The sequence below is a fragment of the Hypomesus nipponensis genome, chromosome 8, assembly GCF_054491055.1.
Source record: "Hypomesus nipponensis isolate SF chromosome 8, ASM5449105v1, whole genome shotgun sequence".
In the NCBI taxonomy this organism is placed as follows: domain Eukaryota; kingdom Metazoa; phylum Chordata; class Actinopteri; order Osmeriformes; family Osmeridae; genus Hypomesus; species Hypomesus nipponensis.
The window spans coordinates 10,990,001-11,014,813 of record NC_140368.1 but is presented as its reverse complement, the minus strand read 5'-3'; the positions used below and the strand labels follow the sequence as shown (position 1 = coordinate 11,014,813).

The 24,813-nt window shown below is 47.7% G+C and overlaps 3 protein-coding genes across 3 annotated transcripts in view; 2 read left to right on the top strand and 1 right to left on the bottom strand.

Moving 5' to 3' along the window:
• Positions 1-2,674: 2,674 nt before the first annotated feature.
• On the top strand, positions 2,675-4,938 carry ccl20b (chemokine (C-C motif) ligand 20b). The gene is made up of 4 exons (XM_084703417.1): positions 2,675-2,867; positions 3,093-3,195; positions 4,300-4,377; positions 4,533-4,938. Exons 1-4 carry the CDS (start codon positions 2,801-2,803, stop codon positions 4,549-4,551), a joined length of 267 nt encoding a protein of 88 aa, XP_084559543.1. The 5' UTR covers positions 2,675-2,800; the 3' UTR covers positions 4,552-4,938.
• Positions 4,939-5,570: 632 nt separating this feature from the next.
• LOC146275133 (toll-like receptor 13) lies at positions 5,571-8,028 on the bottom strand. The gene is made up of 3 exons (XM_084703697.1): positions 7,119-8,028; positions 6,341-6,491; positions 5,571-5,869 (listed from the first exon to the last, which is right to left on the bottom strand). The coding sequence occupies exons 1-3, from the start codon at positions 8,026-8,028 to the stop codon at positions 5,629-5,631; spliced, it is 1,302 nt and encodes a 433-aa protein (XP_084559823.1). The 3' UTR covers positions 5,571-5,628.
• Positions 8,029-12,977: 4,949 nt separating this feature from the next.
• Positions 12,978-24,813, top strand: part of cnksr2a (connector enhancer of kinase suppressor of Ras 2a) — a 21,210-nt gene continuing 9,374 nt past the window's right edge. Inside the window, exons 1-12 of the mRNA XM_084702909.1 lie at positions 12,978-13,041; positions 17,863-18,026; positions 18,463-18,665; positions 20,499-20,586; positions 20,982-21,023; positions 21,223-21,342; positions 21,587-21,646; positions 22,004-22,072; positions 22,295-22,441; positions 22,675-22,787; positions 23,902-24,056; positions 24,410-24,499. Coding sequence (XP_084559035.1) covers positions 12,978-13,041; positions 17,863-18,026; positions 18,463-18,665; positions 20,499-20,586; positions 20,982-21,023; positions 21,223-21,342; positions 21,587-21,646; positions 22,004-22,072; positions 22,295-22,441; positions 22,675-22,787; positions 23,902-24,056; positions 24,410-24,499 — 1,315 coding nt within the window. The remainder of the gene's footprint in view (positions 13,042-17,862; positions 18,027-18,462; positions 18,666-20,498; positions 20,587-20,981; positions 21,024-21,222; positions 21,343-21,586; positions 21,647-22,003; positions 22,073-22,294; positions 22,442-22,674; positions 22,788-23,901; positions 24,057-24,409; positions 24,500-24,813) is intronic.

Sequence of the window (24,813 nt, the reverse complement as noted above, 5' to 3'; positions counted from 1 at the left end):
GTGTTTGTCTGTAACTGTTTGTCTGTAACTGTGGCTCATTGTGCTGCTGCCTGTCTTGGCCAGGTCACCTTTGAAAAATAGATTTTTAATCTCAATAGGTTATTTCCTGGTTAAATAAAGGTTAAAAAAAAAAAAAAAAAAAAAAAATCACAAGTCAAAGCTCCGCTGCTGGGCTTTCATCAGACCATGTGACACACTTTCAAAGACAACAATCTGATGCCATGCCATGCAGAGGAGTCTGTCTCTGGATCTTCTATATCTATAAATAATCAATATTTCTGTATAGGATCTACATGATCATTCCAGACAGAACTTCATCTTGGACAGAACCCTTTTCAAACAGAATGTCAAAGTACAATATGGAGGGTTTACCTCTGCAGGATATGGAGGGTTCACCTCTGCAGGATCAATCAGTTCTACAATCCTCTTAGACCAGTTCTGTTGTGTTCAGGCCCTAAAAAACAAGGTGTCATACAACCTTTGCTTGTTCCACCACGCTCTAAGAAAAGCGTCAAACATCTTTATAGCATTTCCCTGTGACGCAGTCTAACAATTTACCAGGATCGTCAATCAATCATTCACGCTATATTACACACACACACATTCTTCAGATTACATTTATGACTAAGCCTGCCTTTGACTTTATACAGATATTGTTCCATTGTTAGGCCCTTTTGAGTGTGTGATAAACAATCAAATAAGTTCCCATTTCCTCCTTCCAACATAATGAGGGTTCATGTCACTTTCACTACAGCTTTCTACATGTTGCGTATTACACAGGCAATGACGTCAATCTTTTGTCCCCACATGTAATCCCACACACCTGGTCAACCAATCACACAAAGCCCTGCCCTCACTCTGATCTGTGCCTATTTTTAGATCTACAGTGGCTTTTTATAGTTGTTGTGTTCTTTTTATAGACCAGTGTGATGTCAGAAGGTCCTGGGTGGGAGCTTGACATGGATCATATGCCGTTACAGATAACTGTGTGTGTTTGCGTCTGCATGAGTGTGCGTGAAAATGTGTGTGTGTATGCAGAAGTGTGTGTGTTTGATCCTGAATTCATGATGAACTGCTCAGCTCCAACTGGAGCCCCTATCCAGAGTGGGTATCTTGTCAGTCCTGAGATTTGGCATCTGAGCGTCTCCCAGCCTCTGCGTCCTGGCTCTGACCCGGCTGGGTCTATACCTGGGAGCTCAGTGCATTGGGAGAAAACCCAATGTGTGCTCCATTGTTCAGGTGGGATGAGCTATCATGGACAAGGTGCCCTTGTGCCCTTGTCCCTGTACTTACCATAATTCTCCCTGGATAAGACCGTCTGCTAAATGACTACATGTAGTATGTAATCTCTGGAATGTATCTACCGGGGTTGTTACTTTTCATTGACGACAGAGATGAGGAGTTTGGAGATGTTTATGGTCTGTTTAACCCTTCGGGTCACATGACCCAAAGGTTCATAACGAACCATCGTTGTGTTTACCCAATTTTACCCAATACAAAAGCAAATAAAAATAATTTTCTTTTCACCTTCGCAATGTGGTGGGTCAGAATGACCCGATGATAACACAAGGGTTAATGTATCTGGACTGGAGTGGGAGAAGGCCCTCCTTTCTTACACAGTATCCGTTATTTGGGCCAGGGTGGAAAGGGAGAGGTTAAAAAGGATCTTAAACGCACGTGAGGTAGGAGCACCCTTGCTTGTGTCTGTATGTGTCAGCTTGCAAGCTTCATAAAACGCCAGAGAGACAAGTCTGAAGAGTGAGCCTTTGTCAAAGGCAGACGTCCACCACGTTTAAGGACGCAGCGCACGGTGCCTGTCAGAGCTCACCTCGTCCTATCGCACATCTGCACGTTGCTCGTCAGAGCCCACCTCGTCCTATCGCACATCTGCACCGTGCTCGTCAGAGCTCACCTCGTCCTATCGCACATCTGCACGGTGCCTGTCAGAGCTCACCTCGTCCTATCGCACATCTGCACGGTGCCTGTCAGAGCTCACCTCGTCCTATCGCACATCTGCTGTCATGTTTAATGTTAAAAGCCTATTTCAGGCATGGTACTCGGGCAGCGCGCGTCATCTTGCATCATCAACTACACCTGTAGTTGAACTTAAAGCCCATGGGCCAATGTCTGAGGAGACGGATATGGAAAGGCTGCACAGGCACACTTCACTGCAGTCAAGTTTGAACCCGGCACGTTGAGCAATACAATGTGGAAAGTCCAGTTTTTTTTGTTTGTTCCCTGTAACTTGGATGTAGATCATTAATCTCAAAAAGCATTGGATTCCACTTCCGCACATGTAAAACATTGTTTTATATTCACTGACGGTTATGGGATTCTAATAAACGAGAGATTCGACACTGACAGGAATCGCTCCACCATGCCCCCCCCTCTCTTTCTCTCTGTCTTGTTATCCCACAATAAGAAAAAGGCTTGATCACGAATAATGACGCACTTTGAACACTCTTCCTTTCCACACACGTCCTAATCCTTACCTAAATTACCCTACTCGTCATTCCCAGCTCATACAAACAGGTATGTGTGGTAGGCGTGGCTGTGGTGTGAGGGGGCGGGTTCAGGGTGGGCGGGGAGGGGGGGGCAGAATTCAGGGGGAAAACCCTGCTGCTAGCCTACTTAAGGCTGCAGTTGCTCCCTCCCTCCCTCAGCATCCAACCAGCCTCCTCCTGCTGTCACCACACCACACAGAGAGAGAGACAGGCAGTTCAACCGGCTCCTGCTCCCACACTCAGTCTCACTAGACGCTGCTCTCGGCTGCACACGCACGCACACTCCTCGCTCCACCATGGCGTGGACCAGGCTGCTGTTGATGGTCGTCCTCAGCTGTGTGCTCTTCACCCCCTCAGAATCAGGTGAGACTGACCTGCCGCTCTTTACGTTTAGTCATTTTACATTTAGTCATTTGGCAGACGCTCTTATCCAGAGCAAGTTTATGGTTTACTGATGCGGGTTCAAACGGATTGCCGCTTGCTGCTATTGAAGGTCACACCTTTTACTTATCGTTTCTCTGTGTGTGTCTGTGTGCCTGTGTTTAAATGTGTGTGTCTCTGTGGTATGTGTGTGTGTGATGTGTGTAGCAAGCTGCTGTCTAAGGTACTACCAGCGACCTGTACGCTGCCACCGAATGACTGGGTTTACCATTCAGACCATCAGCTCCAGCTGTGACCTCCAAGCCGTCATGTGAGTGGGACCCCACAGCTCCGCCACAAACTATTACACAGCCTGGACTCGAGTGTTTAGAGCAGGTGTTCTCAACCCTGTCCTCAGGGAACCCCCGTCCTGTATGTTTGAGATGTTTCTTGGCTCCAACACACCTGATTCAAATGCATGCTCGTTACCAGGTTTGTACAGAGCCAGATAACGACCCATTTATTTGAATCAGGTGTGTGCCACGTGTGCGCCACTGTGTGACAGTGTGATTGTGATGATTTGAGAAACACAGTTATACTGGGTACACAGCACAATAAGGCTGATTTCCCCCCTGCTGACAATCCGAGGTAATGTCCCGATTACCTTGATAGTTCTACAGATTATTTAATAAGATAAAAATATATATTTTAGTGTGTACCCAGCATTACACATTATTAGAGAGAGGGAGAGAGAGAGATGGACACAGGGAGAGGGAGATAGAGAGGGAGAGAAAGAGAGAGAGACAGAGGGAAAGGTAATGAAAGTGGTAGCAGTGTGTGATGGATTCTCATGTGTTGGGAAAGGATCCTGTGTGAGAGACTAACAGACTCACTCTGTCCTATCTCTGTGTCATTGTGAGAGACTAACAGACTCACTCTGTCCTATCTCTGTGTCATTGTGAGAGACTAACAGACTCACTCTGTCCTATCTCTGTGTCATTGTGAGAGACTAACAGACTCACTCTGTCCTATCTCTGTGTCATTGTGAGAGACTAACAGACTCACTCTGTCCTATCTCTGTGTCATTGTGAGAGACTAACAGACTCACTCTGTCCTATCTCTGTGTCATTGTGAGAGACTAACAGACTCACTCTGTCCTATCTCTGTGTCATTGTGAGAGACTAACAGACTCACTCTGTCCTATCTCTGTGTCATTGTGAGAGACTAACAGACTCACTCTGTCCTATCTCTGTGTCATTGTGAGAGACTAACAGACTCACTCTGTCCTATCTCTGTGTCATTGTGAGAGACTAACAGACTCACTCTGTCCTATCTCTGTGTCATTGTGAGAGACTAACAGACTCACTCTGTCCTATCTCTGTGTCATTGTGAGAGACTAACAGACTCACTCTGTCCTATCTCTGTGTCATTGTAGCTTCCACACCAAAGACGGCAGGTTTATGTGTGCCGACCCTGCCAAGAAGTGGACAATGAGGGTGTTACAGTGCTTGCTGTGAGTACATCTCTATATTTGCTTTCTGGTTACACCTGGGTCTTCAGTGTGTTTGTTTGTTGGAGAGAGAGAGTGGGGTTGGAAGGAGTTTACATTAGTTGAAATACAATATGTTTGATCACCATGGTGCATATATATATATTTTTTTTTTATAGGAGTAGGAAGACTAACTGAAATGTTCTTGGAATGGAATTACAATTCCCACTGTCTCTGGAGCAGGGGATCCCTCAACTTATTGCTCCCCAAAGGCTTCTTCAATTTCTTCATGGGAGTTTTTCCTTGTCTTCCTTGAGGGTTTCGGTTGGTCGAGGGGCAGTTCCGCTGGCATACACTAAGCCCTCTGTGACATTACTTACGAAAAGGACTATCCAAATAAATGTTGATTTGATTTGAATGCATTGCACCTTACATATGAACTTACTATGCTGAGAAAGAGTATAGTATTTTTATTTGGTTTGAAACTTGATGTTCAATGGGACTTCTGTTGGTCGTTACTTTATGTGCAGTTGTACTTTGTATGTATTGATCTGTGTAATTAATAAATCTGTTTCATAAACAGAATACTGTATTCATAATATGAATAGTAAACATGAAAGATATGACTGTTGGAAACATGAAGACTTTTGTGTTTGCATTATACCACAAGTTGTGTTAGTATGGAGTCAGAGGAATATTGAACACTTGGATATAAAGAAATATGTTGTCTCGAATTCATGTTTTATGTCTGTATGTATAACATTCAAATGTAATCATCTTTCTCTAAAATCACTAATAATACTAATAAAGCAAAGCATACTTTCTATTTTCATAAACAGTTTCAGTCTAAAGTTTGTTTGCACTCTCGCATTCAATGATCATTCCTTGATTTCTGTCATCCTGAAGGTAAAAAATAAACATAATTATCAACAGCGTGAAAAGTATAGTACTGCAATTGCTTCAAGTCTACAATAACAAGGTTGACAAGAAACGTTTACTGAAGACACATCAACTTGAAAGTTGGGCAAAGGTTCAGTTTCCGTAGGAGTAAAACTATGTGAAGCATTTAAAATTCTCTCGCATTTCCTGCTTGATGTTGATAGCCTGTAAATGTGTATGCATGTGTGTAAGCCTTTGTGCACGTGTGTGTGTGTGTCTACTTGTTGGTACATGTGTATGTGTGTGTGAGTGGCCTACGTGTGTGTGTGAGTGTATGAGTAGCGTGTGTGTGTGTGCATGTCTGCGTGTGTAGGAGTATGTGTGTGCACGCGTGTGTCAGGGTCCCTCCAGCCCAGTGATGAGGGAGTTCTCCTCTCTCGAGGCCTCGCTGGTCTCCAGAGCCAGGCGGAGCTTGTGCCAGAAGAGCCGAGTGTGCTGAGCGGCTCGGGGCCAGCTCAGGTAGGTCTCCCTCTTCAGCAGCCTCCTCATGCGGTGGTAGGGAGACAGCTGCTGGGCTGGGATCTCCTCCAGGAACACCAGGATCAACACGTCCTTGGGCTCGTCAAACAGGCGGAAGCTAGGGAGAACGGAGGGGGTGCGGTCGGTTGGGTCAGTGTGTGTGTGTGAGTGTGTGTGTGAGGGTGTGCGTGTGTCTTTTACGTGTGTCTTTGTGTGTACTTTATATCAGTGGTTCTCAAAGTGGGGTCCGCGAACCATAGCTAGGGGGTCCGCGAAATAATTTGCCATAATTTTTAACATAGTCAAATTAATTGTAAAATTAATGTGCATCCTTAAAAAGTGAACAAATATAGAATAATCACCAGATGGGGACCAATTGAGCCAATAAAACAAGCATATTGTGTCCATTTAAGAGAACAGAGTGTACGCTGAATGGGTGTTTATGGGGGGTCCTTGGAAAATGTTCAGCCCTGTAAGGGGTCCCTAGCCCGAAAAGGTTTGAGAAACCCTGCCTCTGTCTTTGTGTTTGCGTGTGTCTGCGTGTGTCTGTCTATATGTGCGTGTGCTTGTGTCCGTAAGAGAGACTCACCTGGCGACCTGGATCTCTCTGGAGCACCACTCACTCTCCAGGTAGCGGCGGCTGATCACACAGATGGTCTTTCTGCTGCCGTAAATGGCGTCTGTAATGTTGTCTATGATGGCTCTACCTGCAGAGCACATCCCATGCTGAAACCAGTGTCCTCGCAGCACAAGTCACACACAAGGCTGACACCTGCTGGAGAACTGTCGCTAGTGCGTCAACTCCATCTCTGCGTGTCCATTTGTTGACATCCAACACACTGTATGAAAAGTAGGTGGAGCTACGTGGCAGAGCACCTGACTGCAGATCAAGAGACAACAGGTTCATATCCCTTGTTGTGCAACGTTTAGGATTAAAAGGAAAACATTTCAACAGAGGCGCCCTCCCTGTCACAGTGAGTGGTGGGGTAGGACCCAAACGCAGGAGAGGTGGCCAGACTGAGCGTTAGACAAGGGGATTATTCTGGAATAGGGTAATAGACAGGGTACTCACAGGAACAAGGGTAAGGACAAGACTAAGACTGGACACAAAGCAGGAACCTAAATACACAGAACCCAACAAGACTCAGGTGGACACGATAAGACTCATGAGAACTGAAACCACTCAAAGAGACACAGGTGAAGACAATGACAGACAGGAAAACACGAGGGCAGGGCAAAACAAAACAATGGGGGCACGGCTTCGACCATGACACTCCCCCATCCCTCCTTCCCTAGTCCCTCTATCCCTCCTTCGCTAATCCCTCCATCTTTCCTTCCCTCACTCCTCCCTCCCTCCTCCCACCTACCAGGCTGGAAGTCTCGATGGTGCAGACACAGTTTCCATCCCTGCTCGCCTTCCAACACAGGCAGCATCTCCCTCAGCACCCAGGCTTCATCGTGGACGTTGTAGGACACAAAGGCGTCGTACTGGCATGCTCCGCGCCCATTCCTCCGCTTGGCGTCGAAGAGGAACGCCCTGAAGAGGTAGTATGCATAGACCACCTGCCGTCGCAGGTGGTGGTGGGAGAGGGCAGCGGCGAGGAGAGCAAGGACAGCGCAGGTGGTGGAGATGTAGAAGGAGAAGCCGATGCTATCCAGACAGGAGCGTGTGTCCAGATCGAGCAGCTTGGAGCCCTTGAGGTCTGCTGGGAAGACGCAGGTGTAGCTGTATCCTTCCAGAACCTGGGTCTGAGCGCTGTTCTCGATGAAGTCCAGAAACCAAGCGTTGGTGCAGTCGCACGTGAAGTCGTTGCGTTGCAAGTCGAGGTAGGTCAACGCCGGGAGAGATTTGAGGACGGTCTCGTTGATGATGGAGAAGGCATTTGTCTGGGCCTGCAGGAATCGAAGCTGGGACAGGTTGGCGTGTATGAGGAAATCTAACGACTGAAGTTCGGTTTTGCTCACGAAGAGCTGTTCCAGATTTGGGATCGGGTGAAACAGTTCTGGATCAAGATTGACCAGGTTGTTGGAGTTGATTTCGAGATACTTTAATTGAGGTGTGTGAGTAAACGTCTCCGGTTTCAGGGACGTTATGCGAATATTTCTGGCTTTGAGAACGGATAGGTTTGTTAAGCCTTCCAAGAAGTTGGGCGGTAGGTGAGACTTTTCCCTGTGGTGTTGGGTGAAGATGAGGAGGGTCTGAAGAGATGACAGGTTCGCAAAGGGCGGATTTCTAAGGGGTTTGTCTGTGTTATACTGAAATTTATTGTCACACATATTTAGATGTATAAGATTACTCAGTCCGCTGAAGACCTCTTGTCTGATTCCTTGTCCTCCGCAATCAATCAGATTTTGCGACAGGATCAGGTTTTTGAGGTCAATCAGACCCTCAAAGGCCCCAGACTCTAAGTTGTCAATGTGGTTACTTTCTAGAGTCAAATGGGTGAGCGACCGTAAACTTTTAAAGGTGCTGTGTTTGATGTCCGTGAGTTTATTGGAGGTCAAATACAGACCTTTCAGATTCGGCAAAGAGTTTTTGAAGGCTTTGCCCAGACTTTGAATTTGGTTGTTACCAAGCATCAATATTTCCAACGCATTCAAATCTTGAAAAACACAGGCCTTCAGTTTAGAAAAGAGATTTAATGAAAGAATGAGATGAGTGAGTTGTGTCAGGTTAGCAAAATCCGAGCACCTTAGCTGACGTATGTTGTTGTGACTCAAATCCAGGGTTTTCAGCTTGGTCAGATTGCTAACGGCAGTAGGAACCGAGGTAAGCTTATTTTGACTCATCTTTAGACTAGCCAGCTGCTGCAGAGCTGTGAAAGAGGACCCCGGCACGTTAGAAATACTGTTTTTGCTAAGACCCAGATAAGTCAATTGGCCGCACGATTTGAGGAGTTCTCCCGGGACAGAAGGAATGCGATTCTTTGTCAGCAGGAGGCTGGTCAGTGTTGGGATCCGGCAGGCAATGGTAATGAGCGGATTAAGGGCCTTCGCTACGTTATTCAGCACTAGATTTGTCAGTGACAAGTTGACGGTCTGCAGAACCGCACGCATACTTTCCAAAGACATGTGACCACCTCCTAGGTAAAGTTTGGACACATTTTGTAGGAAAGACTGGTTCTGCACATCCCAAATCATGTCCTTCTGGTTACAATTGTATAGATTTAATGAGGTCAGTTTAGGAAAAATGTCTGACGTCAGCCTGAATGATTTAAGTGGGTTCAGTGATATATCTAGTGACTTTAATGCCAAGGACCTGTTTGATATTTCCGTTGAATTAAAATGCATAAATGTGTTATTGTGAATGTCCAACTCATGCAAACCAGGAGTGTGCTGTAATATGTGGCGAATAATCTCTAATTTATTCAAGCGATTGTTGCTAAGATCCAAATGTTGTAACTTTGAGCACGACTCAAAGGATGAATTTGTGATGGAGGAGATCCTGTTTCTGTAGAGTTTTAGATACACCAGGTTGTGCAGACCTAGGAAGATGTGTTTTGGAAGGTTGGTGAGAAGATTACTGCCCATATTCAGATTCTCTAGCACCGGCAGGTTTGCGAAAGATCCATCCTCAACATTGGAGATGTGGTTTTGGCTCAAGTTTAAATATCTAACAAGTGATGTGTTATAAAAATCAGTTTTTTTTAATTGACACATATTATTACCACTGATGTCTAAAAACACCACCAATGATGGAATATCCTTCGGCACGACTGACAGGTTTCTTTTGACACAAATCACGGACATGTCATTTGTCATGGCGTTTTCGCGGAAAACAACTCGGCATCCCTTCAGTGAGTAGCAGCTAACTGAACATTGACCTGTGTAGCACACCAGCAAGCACAGAATGACAAGCATCTGACTTGGAGCAAATGTGGACTCACTTCCACTTCTCGTTTCAGCAAAACCAGTGTTTGTGGATTGTCTCTTTTCACCAGCACAGGAATGTTGGTTAGTCTCAGGCATATGTTGAATCTCCATCATGTCCTGTTTAAGATGGAAATAGTTTATCCTGGACATGAAAGAAAATATTAGACAACATATTGGTGTTATGATTTTAAATGGTTCAGATATTAGTTTGACATGTTTTATATGATTTTGTAATTAAACAGAATAATTAGCCTGCTCTATGCTCCCTGTCCCAATCACAAGATAACATTTATAACATTTTATAACAATTGTTATTTAGGTTCCAACATTGTCTTTAATAGCAAAATATTTGAGTGTTGGATAACAACCAAGCCAAAATCAGGGGTTCTCAAACTTTTGGGGGCAAAGGACCGCTTAGAGGGGAGAACATTTTTCATCCAAGAACCCCCCCCCATAATCGTCACAGCCACACCCTTTGCTCTCTTAAATGGACACAATATGCTTGTTTTATTGGTTCAAATGGTCCCCATCTGTTGACTGTGTTTTCACTTTGTAATGATACAGCATATTTTACAATTTGATAATTTATGGTAAATTATTTTTCTGTGGAACCCACTTTGAGAACCACTGCCCTAAACTATGGAGTTTCCATGGCTTTGCACATCTCTTTTTGTACAGGTTTAGCTCCATCACCCACTGGCTTATCATCCTAAAGATAATATCTTATAATATATTATGTCTTCCAGTTTTTTCTGTGGTACACTTGGAGTCAGATGGCTGAGTGGTGAGGAGTCGGGCAAGTAATCAGAAGTTTGCCAGATCAATTCCCAGCTGTGCCATAGGACGTTGTGTCCTTGGGCAAGGCACTTCACCCTACTTGCCTCGGGGGGGAATGTCCCTGTACTTACTGCAAGTCGCTCTGGATATGAGCGTCTGCTAAATGACTAAAATAAAATAAATAATAAATAAATACACTCACTTTACAAGGAGAATCACAATCGGTGTTGGACTAATAGTCTAAGCTTTAGTTTTGATGCAATACATATATTTCGGTTTGTTAAAGAACATATTATCATCAATGCAGTTATGTTTCTTTGGAGTATGTGTATTTGGAGTATGTGAAGTGAAGACAGGCCTGTCAACACAGGCTACTCACAGTCCACAGAGGTTCACGGACAACCCTGGCGTAGCTTCTGAATCCAGTCTTGAGTGACCACATCAACTCGAACAGCATGCATACGAACAGGGAGGAAAACAAGAGGCGAGGAAGACCGGAACAGTCAGTGGGTGAGTTTACAGTGTATGTCACAAAGGTCTCGCAAAGTCGGTCAAGTATTACATTGTGATTCATGCAAGTATCTGGAATCTAATGACTTGTGGTCAACAGTTACACTTTTGATAACACAGTAAGTGTAGTGTTTCACTTCACTATTAGTTTAACTTACATGAGGTTGTTCCTCTTAAAATGAGTCACCACCGAGTAAATGAAGGAAGTGTAGTCCTACTGTTAATAAGAAGGAAGCTCACTTGTGGGAAAAACCTCTGTCTGCCCTGTCCTCTTTAGTCCACAGTTTTGATTTTCCACCAGCAGATGTTGCTGTTATGCAAGAGATGTTTTCTATTGGCTGATGGTTCTGTAGAACACATTTTAAAAAGCTATAAAGAACAATGGAAATAGGATCACTCAATACCAATAACACCTATGTGTGCGTGAGATAATGTGTATTTGAAAGAGAGTCGCTCTATCCCTGTGTGTGTGTGCGCGCGCGTGTGTGTGTGTGTGGGTGTATGTGTGTGTGTGTGTGTGTGTGTGTGTGAGTGTGTGTGCATGTGTCTGTGTGTGTGCGTGAGCGTGCACACATTTCAATCTGAGATTCAGAGCTGGCAGCGTTGGGCTCTGACAAACCCCACCAGGAGCCTGAAGTACTGTCCTCTTAACCCACTTAAACACACACACATACACACACACATACACACACACACAAACTCCTAGTGACTCATGGTGCCAGTGTACACTGCACCATGTGGCACTGCCACCCAGAGGCCATCTGGCCTATGAGATGCCAGTGAGATGGGTTTGAGGGTATTTATGGTTGTGCGGAATCTGTGCGCCGTCTCTATAATGCAAATACACACGCACACACAAGGTTCTTCCTCCTACAAGTGATGTCTCATGAACACACCGCATCATCTTAAGTTGCAGAAGTGACGGCAGTGAGTCACCACCTCCTCACCGCGGCCCCGGGGCCCTGGGGCCCTGGGGCTGTGGGGCTCTGGGGCTCTGGGGCCCTGGGGCCCTGGGGCTGTGGGGCTCTGGGACTCTGGGGCTCTGGGGCTGTTGGGCTCTGGGGCCCTGGGGCCCTGGGGCTCTGGGGCTCTGGGGCCCCGGGGCCCTGGGGCTCTGGGGCCCTGGGGCTGTGGGGCTCTGGGGCTGTTGGGCTCTGGGGCCCTGGGGCCCTGGAGCTGTTGGGCTCTGGGGCTGTGGGGCTCTGGGGCCTCTGCTCAGCTGGTGAGGGGCAAGCAGGACGGCAGCCTTGACATTTGTGAGGGGCAGTGATCCAAATATTGATTTGTTTTTCAGACAGACTCGGGACCATAGGGTTGACTCTGTGTACATACAGATCAAGTTGTGATGCACATCAGACTTTTATGTGCCCCCCCCCCCCCCCCCATCTGTAGGAAGGCATTTGAATAATTTGTCGTAAGTGCAGCTTGGCCACTGCCTGTTATAAGATGTCATCTTTTTAAATGTAATTTCAACATTTTGTAGTTAGGCAACTTAACTTAAGATGTTGGAGCATATTCACACATAAACGTACTAACGCACACACACACGACCCGATTAAACGTCTGTAGGGACCGGGTTTTCCACATATCTGAGGATGTTATTCGCGTGGGAAATACTCTGCCGCGCAGCCACCCACGGGGCGCGTGCCCGATTTAATCATATCTCCTCCCGCTGCAAGAAAGGTAGAGAGAGAGAGGGAGAGAGAGAGAGAGATGACAGTGTCGATGCTGCTGAGTGTCGAGTCCAATCCCCGGTGTGTTATCTCTCTGCTAGACAGTCGGTAACGGAGCTGCTCCTCACGGGAGCAGACGGCAGGCGCGCGAGGGAGGGAATGAGAAAGCGCGAGGGGTTTCATTCTGGTGACACATGTCAGATATAGGCTCGAGCTGTGGAATGTATCGGATGCCAGTGCACACACAGACGGGCTGTCCCGCGCTATGCCGTGCACTTTAACGTTGCTGCACTAACGGGAGACAAACTCCCGCAGAAAGAAGGAAAGACACATTGGAGAGACTGATAGAGGGACTGTGCGACGGCCGCGGCGGAGAGTGTGTGAAGTTTCCCGATGGCGCTGGTGATGGAGCCGGTGAGCAAATGGAGCACGAGCCAGGTGGTGGACTGGATGAAAGGTGCGACACACACACTTACACACTTTCAAACCCACGCACACTTGAATTGAGTAGCATACGTGTGTCTGTTAGAAAGATTGACGGAGTGAGTGAGATAGAGCGCCTGTACAGACTATGCGGGATGAAAACACGCGCGCTGTGTTATAGTCTCTGTCGGCTTCATCAGGCCTAGAGCTCCAGCTGAAAGGGATGTTACAATAATGTGGATGATTGTTGATGCATTACATGTGGCTGTTGTGTTTGTGTGTGTTTGTTTGTTTGAGGGAGCAAGTTTCCAATGTTTAATCGACCAACATTGATAATTAATCATTGAAATAATGAAATAGTGGCTTAGTGGTACTTTTACGAAAGTCTCGTTGACTAAAGCTATTTTAGTCAGTAATATGTACAAAAATAGTGGAATTCTATGATTTATCAGAAATCAGTTCAGCTTCTGGCCTGTTCTTATGGATATAACTGAGACTTCAACCTTTGACCTCACCCCCCTAACAAACACATTCAGCATCTGCCAAATGAATACAATTTAAATGTAACACAGCCTTCCACAGCCCAGCACAGAGAGGATGACAGGAGAGAAGGATTCCAACTGTCAACAGTAACTCTCTCTTCAACCCATTGCACTCTCTTTCCTTTCGGCCCCTGTCTACTTCCTTCTCTCTGCCCCCCCCCCCCCCTGCCCCCTCAAATCGTTAGGAGTAAAGTCAGTTAATATTCGTAGCAGGTTTATACCTCTAGGCCTTTAAGGAGTCAGTGTGTTAGTGAGTGCTGATCAAGATCACTGGACCTCGAATGGAGCTAACATACCGGATGACATCACAAAAAGGGTGAACTGCAAAGAGAGTGGACACTGCCACATTTAGGCACTCGTAAAAGGTCTGAGAGAGGGTGTAATACGGATGGTGGGGATTCGAACCAGCAACCGTGAGAAGGTGGCCCCTGTAGTAGACAAAGGAACCAGATAAAATCATAGTCATCTTCTAAAGAAACATTGCTAAAACTGCTTCTCCAGATATGTCTTAGTAGTGCCTGAACACAGTAAATATTCATTCTGTGTGTGTTTGTGTGTGTGCGTGTGTTTGTGTGTGTGTGTGTGTGTGCGGGCACAGGAGTGTGCGGGTGTATGGTGAGCTGTTCATCTCAGACCGTCTGTGCAGAACAGCTGACAGACACACACACACCACTACCCTGAACAGACGGCTCCAACCAGGCCCACATAGACACACACACACACACACACATACACATATGCGGTGCACACACACCCGCAGGCACACACGTACACACACACACACAAGTGGCATGTACTCTTGTGGTATCTAGTCCATGCTCGCTCTCCTGGGTGTGTCTGTGGTGACAGTCTGGAATATGATATTGCACTGAAGCTTTGTCTGTGTGTGTGTGGCGTGAGTGTGTGTGTGTGTGTGTGTGTGTACCGTATGTTATACCAAACAGCCAAATGCCAGGGCAAGCCAGGGCCAAAGATCTTGGTCTGTTTGCTTAGCTACAGACTAGCATTAACGTTGTATAAGGGGAAACAATGGGGGTAGCTGTTTGCTCTTAATAGCACACTGTATCTAAATCACTTCACAGACAGAGCCTTTTAACCAGCAACTAGGAGCGTAATCCTGTTCAGAGGTCTAACAATGTCATCTATGTACAAGAGACCAGGGATGAGATGGAGAAGACAGGAGGAGAGGAAAGGAGAGGAAAGGAGAGGAAAGGAGAGGAAAGGAGAGGAAAGGAGAGGGAGGAGAGGGAGGAGAGAGAAGAAGAGAGGAGGCAAGAGGAGGAGAAGTGATAAGAGGACAAAGGAGGAGAGGGAAGAAGGAGAAGAAGGGTGATGAGAAGGAAGGAGAGAAAAGGAGAGGAAGGAGAAGGAAGGGAGAAAAGAGGAGAGGGGAGGCGAGAGGAGGAGTGGCGAGGAGAAGAGAAGAAAGGAGATGGGAAGAGAGGAGAAAACCTATTATATTACTGTGTTAAAACAACATTATACAGTATCTTGGGGGCATGGAATGTATGCAATTTATGTAAGATGCTGAATCACAGTAAGCAGCACCAACTCACAAGCAGAAAGACAGGCAGGCAGACTGGCAGAGACAGACAGACAGACAGACAAACAGACAAACAAACTAACAGGCAGTTAGATGCACAGGTGTTTTCCAGTAACACTGACAACTCAGTTTATCTATTGCTTTGTTTGAGCCTAACTGTTAGTGCTTCCTTCAGCGTGAAACTAGACAGGTGGATACAGCCAACTCTATGGGTCTATACGCGTCTGTGTGTGTGTGTGATCGTGTGTGCGTCCATGCCTGTCAGTGTGTGTTTGCGTCTGTGCACCAGAGCGTGCGTGTGTGTGCGTGCGCATGAGTGTGTGTGGGTGTGCGGCTTGCCTGCTGCTGTGAAAAGTGTGTCTGTGGGAGTTGAGTGTGTGAGTCAGCAATGAATCACTTAGCACTGTACCAACGACACGCGCGCACGCACGCACACACACACACACACACACACACACACACACACACACACACACAAGAATCGAACCCATCCACACTGTATTCTCACGCACACCTCCTCAGTGTTATGGTCTGCTTTACAGTAGATAATAATATGATGCGGGGTATATCGGAGGAGTTGGTGTTCTGGAGTTCATGCTGGAGGGGAATGTTTGGGTGGAGCGTGAGTTTGTGTCTTTCGGATCAGTAAGCAGGTCCCGATCTCTCCCTGACAGTGATAAACGACGCAGATTAACTGTGAACTCCGTCTCTCCATCGCTCCCCTGTTCTTCCTCCTGTTGCCCTCCGTCTCTCTGTCACGTCCCAGCAGTAGTGACACTCAGCCTGTGACTAGTTCCTGGTGCCACAATCAGCCTCTTATTGACATAGCTCGACTCCGGCAATCACCGGCAATTAGCAGGTCATTATCAGGCGCGTCGCCCTGTCAGCTCCAACCGACTCACTCGGAAAACAGGCTGCTATGAAGTCATCAAATAGGGACAAGGTTTTTTCTATCGGTGTCACTCCCAGGGCCCCTCCCTAGTCAGCTCCTCAGGCCCCTCCCCCCTTTTCCACCCGCAAGGATCTCTTTGGAGGAAGTCACGTGTTAACGGCTCTGGTCTTTTTTTCTGATTGGTTGGTTGGGACTGCTAAGTTGAGTTCTGGGGGAGCATTTTAGGGGAAAAGCGGTTGAGGGTGCGGCTTTCATCAGCCAATGATGTTTGGAAGGCTGTGGGGCTATTGTAGCTCCGCCTCCAAACACTGTGTGTGTGAGGGAGGGAAGGGGTCAACTGAGGATTGGGGTTGGGAAAAGGGTTGGTGCTGTGTGCGCGGCGGGGGTGTGGTAGTGTGTGAGGGGTGGGGATGGGCTGTTGGAAAGCCGAGAAATGCTCTCCGTATGCAATACAGTTGATGACAGACAAAATCTGTGTGTGTGTGTGTGTGTGTGCATTTCCACAGCTGCAGTAGGGACCACTCTCCTCCTCAGTCTTCCTCCTCTTCTGTGCTCTCTCTCTCTTTTCCTCCCTCTCTCCTCCTTCCTCCAGGTTTTCCCCGAAGTGTGGTTATGATGGATGACTGTGTTACGGGGCTGTAGCTGCAAGCTGGGGAAATCAATGCTTTTCCCCTAAAGGACTGTGTGTGTGTGTGTGTGTGGGGGGGAGGCTTGTGTGTACAACCTAGTTTGTTATGAGGTTACAGAATATTAAGGATGCAAGACCAAAATAGTTACACACCGCAGTGCAGTCAAAACAATCTCTTCAGCAGAGCATTGCTTGGTGATTTCTTTGCATTACGACTGCAGGAAGATATCATATAACACAGGCTTTAAGTATGGAACTGCATAAAGTGGGTGTGTGTGTGTTCCAAAGCTGTAGCATGCACCCGGAGACTGACGTAGCTACAAACCCTGCATGACAGTTGGGAGGACTCTGGTCAGGGCTGAGACTGGAGGAGAACTGTCCTCGTATGCTCCTCTCTTCCCATGAACTCAGCAAAACCACACACACACACACACACACACACACAGGCTTGCGCGCACACACACACACACACACACACACACAACCTGGCTTAGCACACACACAGACTGGCTTACACACACACACACACACATACACACACACAGGCTTGCGCGCACACACACACAAACGAGCTTATACACACGCACACACACACACACTCACACACATACTTGCAGTCACACACACACACACACAGGCATACGCACACAATGCTGAGGTTTGACAATAGAAATGAGAGTACTCTACAGCCTTACCTGGCCAGTTGCCTGAACCTCCTGTGGTCTTCACTCCTGCTGTTCTCAGTGCAGCTGGTTACCTGGGTCCTGCAGAAACATCTCTGTCCGAGCTGTTCTTTAGCTGATTCTAACTGTATTTCAGTGGTTAGGGTCATGGAGTGGTCTGGATTTACCAGCCACAGTGCAAAATAGCCACATGCCAGTAACATCCCAGCAACACCTCAGTTCAATTACGTTAACAACATATATGGCAGTAGCATGGACAGCATTTTATTATGGACGGGTCACATGTTAAAATGAAGGACACAAGAATAACTAATGAACGATTCCTTCATTTTTATGGTAAGCAGTACAAAATGTGAGGGGGCCGGACATGTAAATGAGTGGCTACGCTATGGGTGTGTGGGTGGACGTGCATGTGTGTGCGGTTGTGGGTGTGTGCAAGCCTGCGAGTGTGTGCTTGTGTGTGTGTGTGTGTCTTTACATGTGGGGGGGTACAGTGCGTCAGTTAATGTGTGTTTGTGTATGAATCACACTGACTCTTGTTCTTGTGTGTGTGTGTGTGTGTGTCAGGCCTGGATGACTGCCTGCAGCAGTACGTGGGTGTGTTTGAGCATGGAGGTGTGTGTGGGGAGAGGCTGCTGAGGATCAGCCACGCCGAGCTGGAGGAGCTGGGCGTGTCACGCATCGGACACCAGGAACTCATCCTGGAGGCTGTGGACCTGCTCTGTGCTCTGGTGAGGCTGTCTCTGTCTCTGAAGTTGTGTGTGTGTGTGTGTGTGTGTGGGGGGACAGTACTGTATATGTTTATATGTGTTGTACATATGTATGTGTACTGTACATATGTGTGTCTTGTATGTGAGTGTGCCTGTGTGGTGGTGGTGGGGGGGTTGTACATGTGTATGTGTGTATGTGTGTGCGTTTAGGTGCGTGTATATGTGTGTGCGTGTGTATGTGTGTGCGTGTAGGTGCATGTGTATGTGTGCGCGTGCTGTACAGACATGCTTCAGTCGGTCGATCTCTACAGTGCTAAGCCTGCATGACTGCGCTTGCTAGCCAGCCAAGTTTGAAAATGCAATCCGGTAAATAGTGTTTGTGTGTGTGTGTATCTTAGTGTTAAACACAGAACAGTGTTTATTCAGAACGTTAATGACCAAATGTGTGTGTGTGTAGAACTCAGGTCTGGAGACGGAGAGTGTGAGGACCCTGGCTCACAAGCTCGGCGCCTCGGCAAAAAACCTCCAGAACTTCATCTCTGGCCGCCGGCGCAGCAGCCAATCAGAGAGCAGATCTTCTCGTCGCCTTCCAAACGACCTCCTGACTTCTGTGGTTGATCTCATCACCGCCGCCAAGAGTTTACTGGCCTGGCTGGACAGGTAACACACACACACACATACAGTAACAGTTAAAAGTTTGGACACATTTTCCCATTCATTTTTTTACTGGTACTGTACACACACAGGCTTGAGCACACACACACACACACGCACACACACACACACAGGTTGTTGGTTTTACTATTCTAGTGAGGACCTGCAGTTCACTTCCATTCTGAATCTTGTTAAGCCTAACCCTGAATCCTAACCCTGAACCCTAACCCCTAATCCTAACCCCAACGGTTTATGTAATTCTAATCCTAAAACGAAACCCCCTAAACCCCCTTGAAATGGCACAAGAACATTTCTCCAGAAGGTATATTTTTTCTAAGCTTATCTTACCTTATCCTTGTGGAGTAGTTAAACAAGACCTCGTACACACTCACTCAGGAACACACACACAATCACACAAACACACACACACACACACACACACACTGAAACATGGATGTGATCTTTGTCTGAAAGAGAGAGTGTCTGGTCGTGTTGTCATGTGTTTGGGGGCGAAGAGCGGAGTTGGCTTGCTGTCGCTTTTCATCTCTCTATTGTGAGTGTCTCCCTTTCTCTCTCTCTCCCTCTCTCTCTCTGTGTCTTTCTCTCTCTCTCCCTCTCTCTCTCTGTGTCTTTCTCTCTCCCCGCTCTTTCATTCTGTGTCTCTCTCTCCCTCTATTCTTTTGTTTCCCTCCATCTCTCTCACTGTGTAGCTTTCTCTCCCCAATCTCTCATTCTTTATCTCTCTTCCTCTTTGTCTCTCTCCCTATCTCTCTCTCTCTTTTGTCTTCCTCTCTCTCTCCCTCTCCCTCTCTTTCTCACACAAACTCTATTGCTGTCGCTCTCTATGTTTTTTTCTTTCCTCACTTTCATTCTGTGTATTTTTTTTCCTTCTCTTCTCTTCTGTCTCCCTTCTCTCTCTCCTATAATTCCCTGTTTTTTGCCTTGGGTCTTTGACGTAGGTCCCTGAAATGCCAAACACACACACCGGTCTTAAGGGCAACACACACACACTCGCATGAACGCAGGCTTCAACACACACTCACACACAAAGGCAGTGTGACATTGAGGGGAAAAAAGTCTCTGTGCTTGATTTTGAGCTACCTAATTTTAACAGTGGCAGTTCAACACCGAGGCAAAAGCATTGGACTGAAGCAGAAGGAAGTGTGGTTGTATGGTTTTTCCACTTCTGGTGCATAAAATCAAATCCCATGCAATGTCTTTGCCCTTGGTTTTTACAAGCAATGTCACAGAGGGCATGTTCTAGAATGTTTCCCTGCTCCAACACACCTGGCTCAGATGAATGATCGTTATCAAGCTCATTAGAAACCAACTAATGACCACTTTCATTTGAACCAGGTGTGTTGGAGCAGCGAGTCATCTAGAACATGCAGGGTAGGGGAGTCCTGAGGACCAGGGTTGAGGGTCTAGCCCAGGACTAGACCACAGTCCTTCAGAATCAGAACCATAGTGTGAAGAGGCTGTTGAAGAGTTGTTGTAACATTGTTGAATGGTTGTAGCCTGATGGTCATGAAGCATTCTGGGTAGCCCTCAGGTCTTGCGTATATATAGCACACAGCCTCAATACTGATGACCCAAATTGCCTATCATACACACACACGCCTGCACGTATGCACACATACACTCATGCACGTACACACATAAGCGCGTGCACACACATATGCACACACTCACACTCGGAGCAGAATCTAATCTGAATCTGGGTCTGTGGGAGATTGCAGTGAGATATGAGTGTGTGTTGCACTCGCGTGTGTACTGATGGTGTGTGTGTGTGTGTTGCACTAGCGTGTGTGTATTGACAGTGTGTTTTCCCTGTCTCAGGTCGTCTTTCGCTGCAGTCGCAGACTACTCAGTGACCCGAAACAATGTCATCCAGCTCTGTCTGGAACTCACTACCATCGTACAGCAGGTGTGTGTGTGTGTGTGTACAACAGGTGTGTGTGTACAGCAGGTATGTGTGTGTACAGCAGGTATGTGTGTGTACAGCCGGCATTTGTGTGTGTGTGTGTGGGCACAGCAGGTGTGTGTGAGTGTGTTTGAGTGTGAGAGAGAGAGAGAGTTTTGAAGAACCCGACATGGCTTGTTCTTCTCCTTACAGGTGTGAAACAGCAGGTATTGTGGGTAGTCCAGCTCCCATGCGAGCATGATGCGTGTGTCTCTGTGTGCGTGTGTGTCTCTGTGGGCGTGTGTGTTTGTGCGCGTGTGTGTTTGTGTAGGTAGAAGCAGAAGGAGGCCACTCTGCAGCCATTATAGGACCTGATTATGTGTGTGTAATGATGTATTCTCTCCCTGCTTCTCTCTCAGGACTGTACCGTTTATGAAACTGAGAATAAGATTCTCCATGTGGTGAGTTCTGCCCTCATTCTCTTCTGTGTCTTTCTTCCCCCTCCTATTCCTCCCTGCCACTATACCACTGTTCCCTCTTCTCTGGGAAGAGATGGCCGAGGCGTTGTAATGTAGTGATTACATTACAGGAAAACCAAATCTCACCCTCTCTCTCTCTCTCTCTCTCTCTCTCTCTCTCTCCCTGTCTCTCTCTCTCCAGTGTAAGACTCTGTCGGAGGTGTGTGAGCACATCGTGTGTGTGTCGTCAGATCCGCTGGTGTCCCAGTCAGCTCACCTGGAGCTGGTGCACCTCACCAACATCAAACCCTCCGAGGGCCTGGTAAACACTGTGTGTGTGGACTGAATGTGTGTGTGTGTGTGTGTGTGTGTGTGGTAGAGCATGTGTATTTGACTTTCAGTGGGAGTGCGTGTGTGTGTGGGAATTGTACAGTGTGTTTGTGTGTGTGTTTGACTAATTTTACTGTGAGTGACTCCCAATGGGTTTTAGAAGTGTGTGGGAGTTGTATAGTGTGTGTGTGTGTGTGTGTGTGTGATCTGTGCATAAGAGTGTATGTTCTCTTCAGGGGATGTACATTAAGTCAACCTACGATGGTCTGCATGTCATCACGGGGACCACAGAAGGGGTGAGTCACTTCACAAATGTCACCTAGCAACATGAACCGAACATCAACACCCAGCACTAACACAGGTCAGCATTCATCCTCACCTTGTTCTTTTCTTCCTTCCTTCCTTCCTTCCTTCCTTCCTTCCTTCCTTCCTTCCTTCCTTCCTTCCTTCCTTCCTTCCTTCCTTCCTTCCTTCCTTCCTTCCTTCCTTCCTTCCTTCCTTCCTTCCTCCCTCCTTCCTTCCTTCTCCCTCACTCTTCTGTCCCTCCTCTCTCTCTCCTCCTTCTCTCTATCCTCCTCTCTCTCCTCTCTCTCTCTCCTCTCCTCCTCCTCTCTCTTCCTCTCTCTCCTCCTCTCTTCCTCCTCACTCTCCAGTCTCCTGCTGACCGCTGTAAGAAGATCCATGCAGGAGATGAGGTCATCCAAGTTAACCACCAGACTGTGGTGAGCTTCTGTCACAGCTTATCAGTGTGTGTGTATTAGGATCTACTCTGTGTGTGTGTGTCATTATCTACTCTTCTCTGTGTTTGTGTGTTATTATCTACTCTTCTGTGTGTGTGTCATTATCTACTCGTCTCTGTGTGTGCTAGTGTCTACTGTTGTGTGTGTGGGGGGGCTGGTATCTACTGTTCTGTGTGCGTGTTGACCCTCTCTCCCGGCCCCCAGGTGGGCTGGCAGCTGCGTAACCTGGTGGGCTCTCTACGAGCAGACAAGGGGGGCGTGTCTCTGACGCTGAAGAAACGCCCACAGAGCACGCTCAGCTCCGCCCCCGCGCTGCTGAAGAACATGCGCTGGAAACCCTTAGCTCTGCAGGTAGGAGGTCCCCTGAACCTCTGGAACCCTCGACACCCGGCCCCCCTAACCCCGACCACTCTGACCTCCCTGTCCCTCGACCCTCGACCCCTCTAACACCCCTGACCTCTCACCCCCTAGTTTATCCCTTACGCATCTGATGCAGTGCTGTGCAGCATCTGCCTGCTGCGTGACAGATGTTGACCAACCAGAGGTTTAACTTCATTGCTCCTCCCACCCATGTGTTCCTGCAGCCAACCAGGAGCCCCGGTAGTGGTCCGGCCACGCCCTCAGGCACGCCCACCAAGAGCTCCGCCCTCCAGGACCTGTACATCCCACCGCCTCCTGCTGAGCCATACACACCGAGGTAGGGATGTGTGGTGGGGGGTGTGTGTGGGGACAGTGCATGTATGCGCATGTGTAAACAGTATGTGTGTCTACGTGTGCGTGTGCGTTCGTGTATATGTGTGTGTGTTGGCCAAATAAGCCCTATATGACGTGTCATGCACTGGGAGGCTAAACAGCGACTTGTATGTGTGTCACAGTAGGCTGTAACATCGACAACAGCTTGCACAGAGCTACCAGAGAGCACTCACTCTACATGATTAGCCTTGAAATAAGACCGACGCCGTCTGTACCAACAACCCCGTTCAACGGCGCAACGCTTTGTTAACAACGCGCGTGTCGTGCTCTCTGCTGTCCCCGAAACGGCGGGAACATTATTTTCCGCTAACAAAGCCAGCTGAGAGGCGCGAGTGTCGAGAAGCATCCCTAACCCCTTCACAGTATAGATTCAGCAGGCTGCCACAGCAGGGCTGGTTGAAGTGCTGGCTATTAGCTGCTCACAGCTGGGCCCTGTAGCCCCGCCTCCTGTCTAGTGATCAGTGGCAGGGCCGGTCTGGCTGGCAGGCAGGGAGGGTCAGAGGGCCCTGGGGCATACTGTTCCTCTCATGGGAGCTGTCATCTGTGGTCTGCCAGCATGGAGGAGGCAGGGAACAGCCTAAACACCGGGAGTCTCCGGGAAATGTCTCGCGACCAGCATAGTGTTCATCTCTTTTAAATATCATTATTGGGGGGCATTTTTTCGTCTTGATTTCGTTTTGATAGTGACAGAAAGGGATAGAGACAGACAGAATGAGAGAGGATGCCATGCAGGATGTGACCCGGGAATCGAATCTAACCCGGGCCCCTGTGGTAAGAGCTCCAACCACTCCACCAGGGCACCCACACAATTAGTGTTAAACAGTTGGATTCTAGCCAGACGGCAAACGTCTAAAGTCTGTGTGCGCATGACTGTGTGTGTGTGTGTGTGTGTGGGGTGGGCGATCATGTGTGGGGGTGTCTCTTGAAAAGACTGTCTGTACAATTGATCGCTCGAGTCAATACCTTTTCAGAGGAAGCGATAACGAACAAGTTTGACCGAGAGGGCTTCGTGTTCTGGTCGCGGTTCCTTTGTTGATGACTCAATGCTGTTGCCATAGGGATGAAACGGGGACCTTGTCTGGCGATGAGGCGTCCCGTAACCATGGCGCCTCCTTGCTGGCCAAACGCTCAGAGTCGCCCAACTCTTTCCTGGATCAGGAGTCTCACCAACAGGAAGAGGAGGAGCCAGTTTACTGTACCACGCCCACCTATGGTACACTGACAGATTGTCCGTGCGTGTGCATTCCTCTGCGTGTTTGTGCGTGCACGTGTGTGTGCGTATCAACGTGTGTTTTGAAGAGCGTGTCTGTGTGTGTATGGGTGTTATGTGTGTGTCATTGTCTGCCTGTGTAGAACCTACCGGAACAGATCACATAAGCTATAATCCATGACATTACCCGAGGCTATGTGACCTGTGGAGATGTGTGTGATGCTGCCACACTAGAGGAGAGCTTGCTCACAGTGGAATACAGTTATCACTTGGTAGTACTTCAGGGCCAAAGTGAGGACTGTGTGTTGGTGTTTGAGCATGTGTTTATCTGTGTGTGTGTGTGTTCATACCTACAGGCAGGCTTAGGCCTATCTCCATGCCTGTCGAGGGCAACTGGGTGGGGGACTACGAAGACCCAGCCAAGCTGAACAGGGACAACCGCAGAGGTTAGTGTGCGTGTGCTTGTGTGTTTGTGTGTCTATTTATGTTCGAGTGCCCGTGACTGGGCTTGTGTGCTTGTGTACGTTCATCTGGCATGGGTGTGTGTTTGTGTACATTCATCTGGAATGTGTGCGTCTGCTTGTAAGTGCACATTCATCTGGAATGTGTGCGTCTATTCATGTTTCAAGTGCCCGTGACTGTGCTTGTGTGTTGGTATATGTGTATATATATATCTGGTGTGTGTGTGAGGGGGTGTGTGTGTGTGTTTTGCCTGCCCTGGCGCCTGTTAGATTCTGGTAAATGTCTCTGTCTCTCTGCA